Below are 12,834 nucleotides of genomic sequence, written 5' to 3'. Positions count from 1 at the left end.
ATATTTAATATTTTGTCTTTATTGATAATCATGGTAACATATATATAATTTTTATTTTCTATATCGCAGCTTTGCATTTTATGTTTGCAGCACCAGTTCAAAATGCCATTACCTCATGTCCTTCTGTACAGACTCTACAGTATTGTAAGGAGAGCTCCAGTGATCAGATATTTGTGTATATATGTGTAGGTGTGGCATCCTGCAGATCGGTGACAGGATCTTATCCATAAACGGCGTTCCAACCGAAGATTCGACCCTTGAAGAAACCAATCAGCTTCTCAGAGACTCGTCCATCACTGCTCAGCTCACACTGGAAATTGAGTTCGATGTAGCTGGTAAAAAAAAAAAATCAAAAAATCATTTTATCAGAATTGTGTTTTCATGCTTCTGATCAGCACTGAAAACTGTGCTTGTTGATGAATGTCTGTCTGCTGGGCAAAGACATCTGTTTTCTGTGTCGTCGTGTTTTGGCTGACTGACTGCCAGTCTGTGTTTGGTTCTGCTTCTCTGTAATTTGTCAGACTCTTTGTGGATGTAACGTACTCCAGCTGGTGTAAATAACCACCTACGCCTGAGTTTAATAGAACGACACAACAAGCTGTCAGTAGTGACTCACAGGCATATTGTATGATTTGTAGCTGCAGGACGGTTAACTGTATGAGATGTCATTTACAGGACAGTCAGAGTCACTATTTAACCAAAAGAAGAATATAGACCGTGGATGTTATTTCCCAGAGAAACATAAGGCTGAGAAAATTTTCCTCACTTCCTGAAAGCATCATAACTAAAGTCAGTCCAAGGGGACATCTTCCAAAACCTGCAAGGAGCCAAATACTACAATCATTTATTTTACAAATCTCTATAATGTCATCATCTATGCTGATTGATTTTATGGAAAGTGAGTAATAGATAATCTTTACACAGGATAATTCAACAAGAACAGATCAATTTAGCTTTTTTTAATAATTAGAAGATCATCTGGATTTTCAGTTTTAACATGAGTTCTTAACAGTGCTTTGGATATTCGGAATAAAGGGACCAAGCAGTGGATGTATGTTTATGAACATGCTCATAGCCAGTTATAAACAAAGGCTTATGTAAAAGATTAACTCCCAATTTATTTTGTGATGTCCAGTCTACTGTACCGAATGGTAGCGAAGAAGCGATATAGCTATGCGTCATCTAATAATGGTGAAGTTAAATGTTACGTCACCTACTGTCAGCATCTACGGCCAGTGTGAATCTGTAGCAGTCTTTTTTTGTCTCTATCAGTCAGTGTTGATATTAACAATTAATAATCTCAATACTTCACTTAATAAATTAATAAAATGTACAAATGGACAGCACAAAAGACTTCCTGAACATTCTTAACATAATAGCTACAAAACAGACAGATGTCATCACAAATGGTGCATTAAAGATTTTTGACTTGCAGGAAAGATTTTTATGTATGATCACCTCTAAGTTTTGAACTTTGATCTTCTATAAACATTTGAGAGCATGATGTGTCCTCTAAGTTATGTAGAATCAGGTTTAATACATGGACAGCTAACATATACGTCGTACCTATGAGCTCACTTTGTGATTAATCATTGACTGTTATTGAAATTGTTTTCCACATGTCTGCTGAGGTCTCTGAGTAAAAAATATTTCTATTTCTTCCTGTATTTATAACCGTTAAACCAAGTGTGAGTAAGATTGAAACCCTGGTTCTCATCAAGCCAGGCAGGACTGTATACAGAGCGTATGATTAAAGCCTCGAACACAAGCTTAATCACCTGATTCTGACTGAGAAGATGTTGAGCAGAAAGCCTTTATTCCTCTTCTGATGTATTTCACAGTAAATTAAACATTTCTACTGCTGAAATGTCTCCATCTTTCTGCACAGAGTCAGTCATCCCCAGTTCAGGGACGTTCCACGTAAAGCTCCCAAAGAAACCAGGAGTGGAACTGGGAATCACCATCAGCTGTAAGTAAAGAGAAACGACTACGCAAACACGTACACTAATGTGAGGTCGCTACTGTGGATGGTTTAGATGGACTTTATTAGTAACACAGCTCTGTGTTAATTATTGATTAAGAAAGAGTGCCAATGCCAAAACAAGCAACTAGAATATTATAAAAGTCTTTTTATTGTCAGTGACAGTAGTTTTATTTTTTATTAAATGATTTAATTTGGTGATTCATCATGTTTACACATCGAGGAAATTAAATTTTCATTCTGAAAGACAATTTCATCAGACCAGATCCAGCCCGACCTCCTCTTGGGTGTCACTTCAATATTACATTTCCTGCTTTGATTTTACTTTTCCCCTTTAACATTTAATCGTTACTTCTGGTTGTAGTGGTGTAAACAGGTTTAATTATTTACAGTTTTCTGTTTCATCTTCAACTCGTCTCTTTGTGTGTCTGCAGCTCCGTCCAACAGGAAACCAGGTGATCCTTTGATCATCTCGGACATCAAAAAAGGCAGCGTCGCACACAGGTGACACAAACTATGGCTAAACTAACTCTAATCCAGCCTTAAACCTAACCGAGGCTGAACTCTACACACAGTATGTGAGGCTAAAATAAAACAGTGTCAGCTGTGTTAAACCTCAGACTTCCGCCTGTACGTGTTTGGTTAATTAGGCTAACGGTCCAGGCCTGTGCATGTCGTGGTTTGTAGGTCATGTGTTTTGGACTGTGAAGCAGAATATGAGCTAAAGGGCTTCTGCTGGCAGGTAGCATCTGTTTACTCTGCAGGACTTTTAGAAACAGGAAGCAGAGGACTAGTTATAGACCTTCATACGGAAAAGAAAGTGCCGGCAGTTTTACAAGATTTTGGACCAATTTCAGAGGATATCTTCCAGCTTCGATGTCCTTTACAAACTAAAAAAGAACTGATATTAGGTAAAATGATTGGGATTAATTTTCCCAAAATGTAAACAAATAAAGCCTAAAAAATTGGTTTAAGTTGTACCTCGTGGTTTAAACCCAAAGCAATATCTTCACTCCTATTTCATGTACAAGTTAACATATCTTCATGTAAAATTTGTAAGGTTATATTTCATATGTTGAAGAACTGATATTAATGCAAAATTCCATCCTGTCCATAAAGCAGATGCACTGCAGTCATGATTATGATAATATGACATAATAACGATCTCAGCTGACTTCTTTATTAAACTTGTTCCTCTAATTTACCTGAATGTGTTTTCAGGACGGGGACGTTGGAGCTGGGAGACAAGCTGCTGGCCATTGATAACATCCGTGTGGAGAACTGCTCCATGGAGGAAGCTGTTCAGATCCTCCAGCAGTGTGAGGAGCTCGTCAAACTGAAGATCCGCAAAGATGAAGACAACTCTGGTATCGCTTTTAAGTCTATTCCCAAAAGCAAGAGGCCGAGTGATAAACCAGCTTTCAGGGATGCCCACAGTATCATTAATCCTCCTTAAAAAGAACCTCTAGAGTCGTTCCGTGGTGACCTACTTGCCAACTTTAATAAGCTGTGGGACCTTTCCAAATTCTCCTCAAAAGATCATATTTAAAGAGCTTTAGCAACACCAACAGTCACACCTAAATCCTTTTGAATAAGTGAAAAGACAGTGGTACTTAAAAGCATGTAGGAGCCAAACTGGTGCTCATAAAATCTTCACTAATCTTCTGACAATCCTGAGATCTTTAGCATCTTTATGACAGTTTTATTGTACTTTAGAGAGTCCTGATGGGGTCCTAAACTCTCTAGATCAATAGCTGATTTGAAATCATTTGTCTTGTATCATTTTAAGTTAAACTTAAAACCTCTTTAAACATGAAATCTAATCGTAACTTGATCACAACCTGACTGTCAGGAGTCTTCGAGGACTAGAAACTAATCCATTATTCTTGAAATCTTCTTCCAAAAAATGAATGTTCTCAAAAACATTTAGGATCTTGTTGGTGATCTTCAGGATGGCCAAATTCTTTCAAACCTTATCAGTGACTCTAAGGGACCAGCACAATCTTAAGTATCTTCAACACCAACTAGAACATCCCTGAATCCTTCAGGACCCCATTCATATTTTCTAAATCGACTCGATCGTCCATAAGGACGAACAGAAATTTACTAAGGTACTACTAGAACTACTACTACTAGATGTAGAGCCGGATCGTCAACCGTCCTAAAGGACGACTGGAAAGCAAACTGTTTGCTTGAAATCTGCCATCAACTCCTCAAGGACTCTCAAGTGTCTTACCAGGGTGGCTCTTCTTTTCAAAACTAACTCAAACATTGCTGAATACTTTGACCTTGATTGAGGATTTCACTAAACTTATGGCAGACCCTGGACCTTGATAACCTTTAGAACATTTTAATGGCGATATAGATCCCAGTCAAGGTTTTCTAAATGTCCTCAGCCGCTCTTAAGGGTACACAGGGTCCTTAAGTCCCTGAAAACCTACTCAAGGTTTAAAGGAGGTGTCTAATGCTACTTTCAGGACAAACGTTGCACTTCTGGCTTAGTTTTAGCGTGTTTTAGTCTGTGTCACCACATCATCCCTTCCCATGCCATCTTCTCCTGATCATCTGTTCACCACTGACCTTATGTGGAATCAATCTTTATTGAATGTTCCAGATGAACAGGAGGTGTCTGGCAGCATCATTTACACAGTGGAGCTTCAACGCTATGGTGGTCCGCTGGGAATCACCATCTCAGGCACCGAGGAGCCCTTCGACCCCATCATCATCTCCTCTCTGAGCAAGGGGGGGCTGGCAGAGAGGTGCACGCACATGAACTCTAATTACATTACATAAAAAATTAATTACAGGTCACACCTGTAGAAAACATGTCAAGGTTGTGGATTATTTAATCACTTAATCAGCACATCTAGTTTTCTGTTCTTTTCAGCTATTTGGAGGATCGCATTTATTCACTATAAAGTGCCATAAATAGATGTTTATTATTATTATTATTATTATTATTATTAATCATTAGTGCAGGCTCTATTGTCTTTAGTAGTTCCCTGCTGGTGTTATGTATGATTCTGGATTAGTATTAAATACATTCTGTGCTTAATACGGCATTTTATTTACAGAAACTCAGACACTAAGAAGCTTAGAACCAGGGTTGTTTGTGTAAACGCCATCTTTATGTCAAAGGTTGTAAACAGAGGAAATGCTAAAGCTGGCTGCCTAAATCTGAGGGATTATGTTTAATGATGTATAAAATAAGAAATACAGTATCAGCGCAGGCCATCTAAATGGTCTCACTATAAAAAATTAAGGAAATTTTAAATAAGAAAAGATTTTTCATCTTTCTAAAAATAACATCAGTGACTGGAGGAATGAAATATGGAGTGAAACCGTGACAGACATGATAAGCTTAGGATGCCAGATGAAGTGGAGAGTGTCGCCCTCTGCTGTTTAAAAATAATTATTTTCCTCATCATCAATTGGGTTTTCACCTCTTTCCTACAGAAATGATTCTCATTTCTATTTTGTGTATAAGTATATTTGTGTTTCCCTGAGACTGTTAACTCAGTTCCAGTCTTCTTTAAAGTCTTGTCAAGTATGATTTTTGAGTTGCTGAACCCTGAGTGTATATTTCTGTGTGTTTTGGTGTTGTTTACAGGACTGGTGCGATCCATGTAGGCGACCGTATTCTTGCGATCAACAGCAGCAGCCTGAAGGGGAAACCTCTGAGTGAAGCCATCAGTCTGCTGCAGCAGGCGGGCGAGACGGTCACGTTGAAGATCAAGAAGCAGGGAGAACGTACGTAGACGCTTTTTTCACACCATAAACACCGTTCATAATCACAAGCATCAACAGCAAATGCAAAACACAAGGAAATGAGATTCACATCAAGAGCCAGGCTTGTGTAGTGTGTCTCATACAGCTTACTTAACCAGTAACAATCACTCAGTAGCCTTTATAAACTATTAATAAAGCAGAATAATTCACGACCAACTGTTTCACCAGCTTTGGACATTTAATTGTAACAAATATGTCCTGATATAAGAGCAAAATAATAACTTATAAGTTTTGTTCTTGCACACAAGCAGCCCATAGACTGTTTTCTAGTCCTGATCTTACAGCAGCTGTGTGGGAGTTTTCATTTTAAACAGAAAGAAAAGTAAAAGCTTTTTGATCGTGCAGTTACCTGTACCAAACTGCCAAGCCTTCTGCTGTGAAACCGGCTGCACATGAAAAGGAAACCTCCTTTTACAGCTCCATGGCTTTAAGATGGCCTCAGAGAGACACATTGTGCAGTGGCTGAATGCATCGTTCCACTTCAGCAACTTTCTGAAGCCTCTGTTCCCCCTCTGTGACTCAAATGATTCAAACATCAAAATATCAGCACCAGTTATGATCTTTGAAAAAAAGAAACTGACAACCCTGTCTCCCTCCTCGGCATCAACTTTCCTTTTTATTGCTTTGTGTTTTATCCAGCTTGAAGTTGTGGCGGTGGTTTGGATGTTAAATCGAACAGTCAGACTTTAAGCTTTAATTCAGGCTGTTTGACAAAGTTAAACATTAACTGTTCAAGAATTAGAACCATTTTTATAAACAGTCCTCCACAGAGCACATGTTGAATATAATTTACCGTAATTTAAAGATTTCATTAGGGAAGTTTTATAACCTGCACTTTTATGCCATCGCTGCTGTTAACACCTCATGGAGAGGTTTGAATGATGGTCGTTATTTGTACAGGTCATTAAGTGGCTCCATAGTTTGGTGGTGCAAACTAGCACCCAACAAGCGAAAAGTCCCCTTTTCAGTCCCTTCTTTTCTGTCTGGAAGGGAATAAAGCTCCCGAATCAAAGATGCAGAGCTACCCATAACACTGTGGCGACCCCTTGCGGTAGGGGAAGAGTTGAACGTACAGCTCATTAAAGGGACGGGACACAGTGTCACTTCCAGTGGAGTTACAGATTTACACATTTATATTCACGAACGCACATTGGTGGTTTGACAAACGTACTCCGTCTGTCTGCAGTGTCAAGCCCAAAGTCTTGCGTGATTGGTTCGGGTCTGGGGCCAGGAGTGGGGCCTAACCTGGAGAACCAGGATGGGGAGGAGGAGCCTGTTGTCATGGTTGCACCTCCGACAAGCCAGAGAGCATTCAGCACACTGCCGTCCGTGGACAGCGCTGTGGAGTCCTGGGATGGATCCAACATGGACAGCAGCTTCACCACCCCAGGTAGGGACCGACCTCTGACCTCTGCTGACCTCATTAATGCCTCAGTAATGAAACACTTCTCCTTTGCTGGTGTGTGTAGCTCCTACTTTTCAGTCGTCACTGTACAGTTTCCACGAGTGGCGCAGCGCCAAGACAAGCAACAGCCAATCATCATCTTCCACTCGCCAGAGAGCCAATCCACTGTCGGATCTGGGTCTGAATGACGATGATTGGGACCGGCCACCTCTCGGAGGGTGAGAGACTGAGTGAACGGCACAGTGAAAAACATAAAAGCTTGAGTAAAGAAAACTGTAATAACCTTTGTTATATAACAGACAGTATTCAACTGTTCCAGGTTTAATCAAGCTGTTTTCAGGGCTTAAAGTACTTTGATCAACACAATTATTCAAAACTGTTACAGAGGAGGGAGAAGGATTAATATGCTTTTCATACTAGTTTTGAGCAGCCACTTATGCCACATAGTGATTTCCAAATTTACTCAGAATGCAATTTTTCAAGTTTTCTCCCATGAATTATCAGATACAGATGAAATACTGAGGGTACAGATACTCGATCCTCCTCCTCTACATCACAAACTGGCGCAGTTCACTGAAACTATGACACTGATGCTCAAACTGTGTGATAAGATCAGTCTAAACAAACTCAGCTTGCCTAGTATGTGTATACCCTTAAACCCAGAAGCACATCAGAAGAGAGGCCTGAAGATGGATGTGCACGGATACATTTTGCAGCATATCTTTTGTAGCTGTTAGCATTCCTCATCCAGAACAATGGAGTATGTAGCACTGAGCTAACAGCAATAACAGTAGTGTGTCTTTCTGCAGAGGCTGTAATCTGCCCAGCGGTCTAATCTCTGACAGCAGGTACCACAGTGACCTTTGACCTTTAACCCTTCACACACAGTCTTCTGTGACACCCAGTAACCTCCAGCAGATACCCTCACTTGGTGACCTTTAACCCCCGCCACACCGATATCAATACCTGGTGGATGTGTATGTCATCACTGCCCATGCCCCCTCCTGTTAAAAAAAACACTCTCCAGCATGACCACTAGCTTCCTGTGTGTGTGTGTGTGTGTGTGTGTGTGTGTGTGTGTGTGTGTGTGTGTGTGTGTGTGTGTGTGTACCCATCATGCTGACTGGTTGACCTGTTACCTTTCCCTCTCAGGTTTAATGTGGGACATGATGGGACAGAACCAGACCAGGAGGAGAACTTCTGGTCTCAGGCTCTGGAGGACTTGGAGACCTGTGGACAGAGCGGCATCCTCAGAGAGCTGGAGGTGAGGAACGCCACGAAATCTACTATAGTGAGAAGTGTTAGCAGTAGAAGAAGTATTTACAGTAAGAGTTGAGTATTAGCAGGAGTAAGGCTTCTGAAATTTTTATTCAGCAAATGAAGAATTCTCAGATGCTAATGCCTTTCTGCATCGCCCTCTGGTGTATGGATACCAGCACCTACACTGTGAAGTTTGATAGGCTGGCTTTTCTCAAAGAAGATAGAAAAAATGTTGAAAAGATGATGGATTAAGGCTAATTTTTTAACCTTCTGGAGTTGAGTTTATTTGGTTTTTGATTTTACTTTCAATAAAATCTCACATGTATGTCTTTACAGTTATTTTCCATTTTGACATACTGTATTAACACAATTGACCTAAAATCACACACACAAAAAAAATCAGAGTTGCAACAGTTAGACTTTATTAGTGTGAAAACCACAAACATTGAAATGCAAATATAAATTGTAAATTTCAAATTGTACAAATGTGGTAGTTATTTACATTAAATTCCTGTCTACCATAAGACAAGGGGGCACATCACAGGCCTGACACCTTGAAGGTGTAGAAACTCCTCCTGTGGATCACCAGGAGACAGCGTTTACGCTGCAGTCTGCCATTGGTGGATTGTTGACTGGCATCTGTGACATTCAGTAGTCGTCTCAATGTTATGACACACAAAACAAAAAAAAAACTACCCTACACACTAAGAACTAGTGGTGCAACGGATCACGGCTGATCCGTTATCTGAACCAATCCCACTCCACGGTTCGGCACGCACGTGATCCGAAGATTCAAAAAAGTATGTGTATGGTGCGCGTGGTCAGTCTGTTAAGCAATAGTTATGGTCAGCGAAAGCGGTCCAAGTGGAGGAGCAGAGGAGTTTGCGGCATTTAAGCAGCCCTTTGCTGCCCACTCCAACCGGGCTAAAGCTATTACAAAAGCTACTGGGGTGTTTAGCTGCAGACGGGAGGCCGTATTCCGTTGTGCAAAACAAGGGGTTTAAACTGTGATGAACGTGCTTGAGCCACGCTATGATATCCCGTTGCGCGTCCACTTCAGTGACAAGATCGTACCCAGGCATGTATGAGCAGGAAAAGTTTAAAGTTATGGCTGAACTGTCCCAGGCATCTTCTGTTGCCCAACTACAAATGGGTCGACCTCCAGGGCAACGGAAAGCTACGTGACCGTGACCGCTCGTTATATCACAGCGGAGTGGTAGATACAAAGCCCTGTACTGCCCTATATTGCACCTTAATTTGTTTTTATATAATTCCGTGGAATGAGTCTTGAGTTGAATGTTTTTAATAGGCAAAAAATACTTAAATAAGTTAATAAGTAAATGTTAACATTTTTTTTTTTTTTTTTTTTTGCTGATCCGAAAATTGATCTGATCCAAACCGTGAGATTTTTGATCCGTTGCACCACTACTAAGAACACAGTCCAAACACACTAAGTGTCATAAATCTCTCTGATAGAACTGTCACTGTCCTTAGAAAATCCCATTTTTATAGCTTCTTCCTGCACTAAATATGAGGACAGTTTTGAGGAAGTATGGCATAAAATATTTATCATAACTGCGGTTTTACTTTGCTGATTAACACAATTTAAAAACTGGTTTGTAGGTTGAAGTCCACAATTTCAACACAATTTGAAAAAGACGCTCAACATAAGTGAACTTTTTACAGTCTTCATTAAGCATTTTTTAAAAACAGATAAACTTTTTGTGACCCATACACCACACTGTCACAAGTACTTAACATTTGGACAGCAAGCCAGATCAAGTCTCCCCACTTGGCTTTGGAGAAGTTACAGTATAGACCTTCTGTAATAAACAGTTGTAGCATTCCTGTGCCCAATACACTGCACTGTTACAGGATGACATTGATATTTTGATCTGAACAGCAACACAGGCTGGAAGTCTGTAATGAGCTCAACTATAATGCTCTTCTTATCCACAGAAACACTTAAAAACCACATCACACATCCACAAGAATGAAGACAAACCAAATATAGCTGAAATATTGATCACTTTAATTATTGAACTGGACAAAAACTGTTAACACAAATAATCATGTAGTGATGTGAACACTGATGAGAGGCTTATTGTTCAGCCCTGAGGACTGACAGTCAAAGTTTAGTCATATTTGTCCAATTCATGCTGAAAGAACTACATGTTTATACCTTCTCTGGCACACAGAAGTAAAAAAGAGACTCCTTCTCTTCCAGGAGTCTGGAAAGGAGACACACCTCCTCACTCTGGTATTCCCCATCCTCCCTCCCCTGTACTAACTCCTCCTGTCCTCCTCTTCTTCTGTCTCCTCTAACTGGACCTCCAGCGTTGTCAAACATCTGACATGTTTGCTGGTTTTGAATGTGACTCTAACTGCATTCTAACAGCAGACCATGGTGACGTCATTGTGACATCTTAGTGACATCACCCAGCTTCCAAACACAGTCACATGGCAGAGTCATGTTGTTGCACCAGGCATGGCAGTTTGAGCAAGGCATGCTTGGAGAGCTTGCGCAAGGCCTCATGGGTAGTTTGTTTTTTTTTGTTTTTTTGCCAGTCATGAAGCAGATCTGTCAGTCATGCATGCGTTTGATGAGTTCTTGATTCTGATTGGCTGAAGTGGGCATCGGTTGGGAAGTTTAGCCATTTAAAAAAAAAAGGGTGTGATGTGGAAAATAAGCACAATCATCAAACATTGACAGTCAGAGAGTTGAAATCCTCTGGGTGAGCTCAAAAGTAGAATCTATCTGTAGAGGTCTGTACTACGAAGCAGGATTTATGATTAGACAGCTAACTTCAGGTTGAATGCTGAGCTTTCAGAGTTCATGTCTTATTAGATTATGTCGGCTATGCTTGAGATAAGAGACCTGCATGTACAAAGCCTTAGTCTACTGATCAATCAGTATTGATTCTTAGAAGATCCCTCACACCTTGATGACTAGTATGTAGTTTTTATTTCCCTGACCAGTAAGAAAAATGGAAAACTGCCGTTTTAAAGCAATTTTATTTTCCTATAAGCCTTAAATAGAGTAATATACACTTACCAGACACTTTATTAGGTATACATGTTCAGCTGCTTGTTAAAGCAATTAGCTAATCACCCAATCATGTAGAAATGACATGGTGCATTTCTACATGTCATCAAGATGACATTAAGAAGTTCCAACTTGGACTTCGAAGAATTAAGATAGTTCTGCAACCAGGTAATAGCAAGGTTTACCTAAAAAAAAGAAAAAAAAATGTGGCTGGTGTGTGTTTATTATAGAGAGATCATCAGCTCCTGATAGGTGTTGTCAAACTTACTGCTAGGTTAGAAAATTCCAGTTAATAAATATTAAAATGAAATCTAAAAGCACTGGAAAACATAATGACACACTGGGAATATAAAGAGTGTATGCCAAAAAACTCCCCCAAACAGTTTACTGTATAGACCTGAATGGTACCAATAACCACCTTCGTGTGGCTGCTTGCTGATATCAGAGTAAGCAAAGCCAGATTTTCTTTGTTATGTTGAACCTGCTTCATATTACAGGCCATTAAACTGTACAAAACAAGAGATCCTGTCAGTAAATATGAGTTAAAACAGTCAATGGTGACAACAGTTGAGCCTGCTCAAAAACAGCAGCAGATCCTAGGAATGGAAATTCAGAAACATCAGTAGAGGCACAGTAAATAATAGTGATGTATGATTAGAAAGAGGTCCTTTCCTGCCACCTGGGTTCAAAGGCAGCAATCTTTAATTACCATGTTTGCTATTTATCCGGTTCTGATTGGATGTTTGCGCTTGCTGTTCTCTGATTGACTCTCATAGGCTACCATCATGTCAGGCTCCACCCTCAGTCTAAACCATGATCCCACCCCTCTGCGGAGCACACTGGGACGCCAGGCGAGTTTCCAGGAGCGCAGCAACTCCAGACCACAAGTACATGCTGCTGACCTTTAACCTCTCTCTGTGATATGTGTTATTTTGTGAAATATTGATTTTGAAGACAACTTTCTTGTGATTGTTCTCAGGTGACTCCTCGATCCAACACCTTGCCCTCTGACCCTCAGCGCCGAGCCTTCGCCATGAGGAAGATGAGACAGGAAGTAAATGACATCCTAAACCAGAACCCTGTGGAACTTCACAAGGTAATGTTTGGCCTGTGTTTGCTCTCTTTAGGGAGTTTCACAAACCCTGTGATCCTTATTAACTGACAGGTGTGTTTTTGTACTCATAGCTCACTCTGGAGAAGGCGACAGACCTGGAGGATTTTGGTTTCAGCGTTTCTGATGGATTGCTGGACCGCGGCGTCTATGTTAATAACATCCGACCCGGAGGCCCAGCGGAACGGGGTGGTCTCAAAGCCTATGACCGAATACTACAGGTACAAAAATATACCAGTTTC

The 12,834-nt window shown here is 40.4% G+C and overlaps 1 protein-coding gene across 8 annotated transcripts in view; it reads left to right on the top strand.

Moving 5' to 3' along the window:
• grip1 (glutamate receptor interacting protein 1) overlaps positions 1-12,834 on the top strand; it is a 69,446-nt gene that overhangs the window by 49,922 nt on the left and 6,690 nt on the right. For 6 of the 8 annotated variants that reach the window (XM_085387889.1, XM_085387885.1, XM_085387886.1 and 3 more), the window contains 13 exons: positions 190-335; positions 1,889-1,969; positions 2,416-2,485; positions 3,203-3,348; positions 4,596-4,740; positions 5,592-5,731; positions 6,957-7,160; positions 7,240-7,393; positions 8,328-8,439; positions 10,663-10,695; positions 12,258-12,368; positions 12,461-12,577; positions 12,667-12,813. In XM_085387889.1, the coding sequence (XP_085244015.1) occupies positions 190-335; positions 1,889-1,969; positions 2,416-2,485; positions 3,203-3,348; positions 4,596-4,740; positions 5,592-5,731; positions 6,957-7,160; positions 7,240-7,393; positions 8,328-8,439; positions 10,663-10,695; positions 12,258-12,368; positions 12,461-12,577; positions 12,667-12,813 (1,606 nt within the window). Of the gene's footprint in view, positions 1-189; positions 336-1,888; positions 1,970-2,415; positions 2,486-3,202; positions 3,349-4,595; positions 4,741-5,591; positions 5,732-6,956; positions 7,161-7,239; positions 7,394-7,984; positions 8,024-8,327; positions 8,440-10,662; positions 10,696-12,257; positions 12,369-12,460; positions 12,578-12,666; positions 12,814-12,834 lie in introns of all 8 variants that reach the window. The other 2 variants (XM_085387890.1, XM_085387884.1) reach the window with 2 other exon arrangements.

The sequence above is a fragment of the Rhamphochromis longiceps genome, linkage group LG17 (genome assembly GCF_057381845.1).
Source record: "Rhamphochromis longiceps isolate RC_006_pf linkage group LG17, R_longiceps_female_GT1.1, whole genome shotgun sequence".
Taxonomy (NCBI): domain Eukaryota; kingdom Metazoa; phylum Chordata; class Actinopteri; order Cichliformes; family Cichlidae; genus Rhamphochromis; species Rhamphochromis longiceps.
This window is presented reverse-complemented; position numbering and strand designations above follow the sequence as displayed.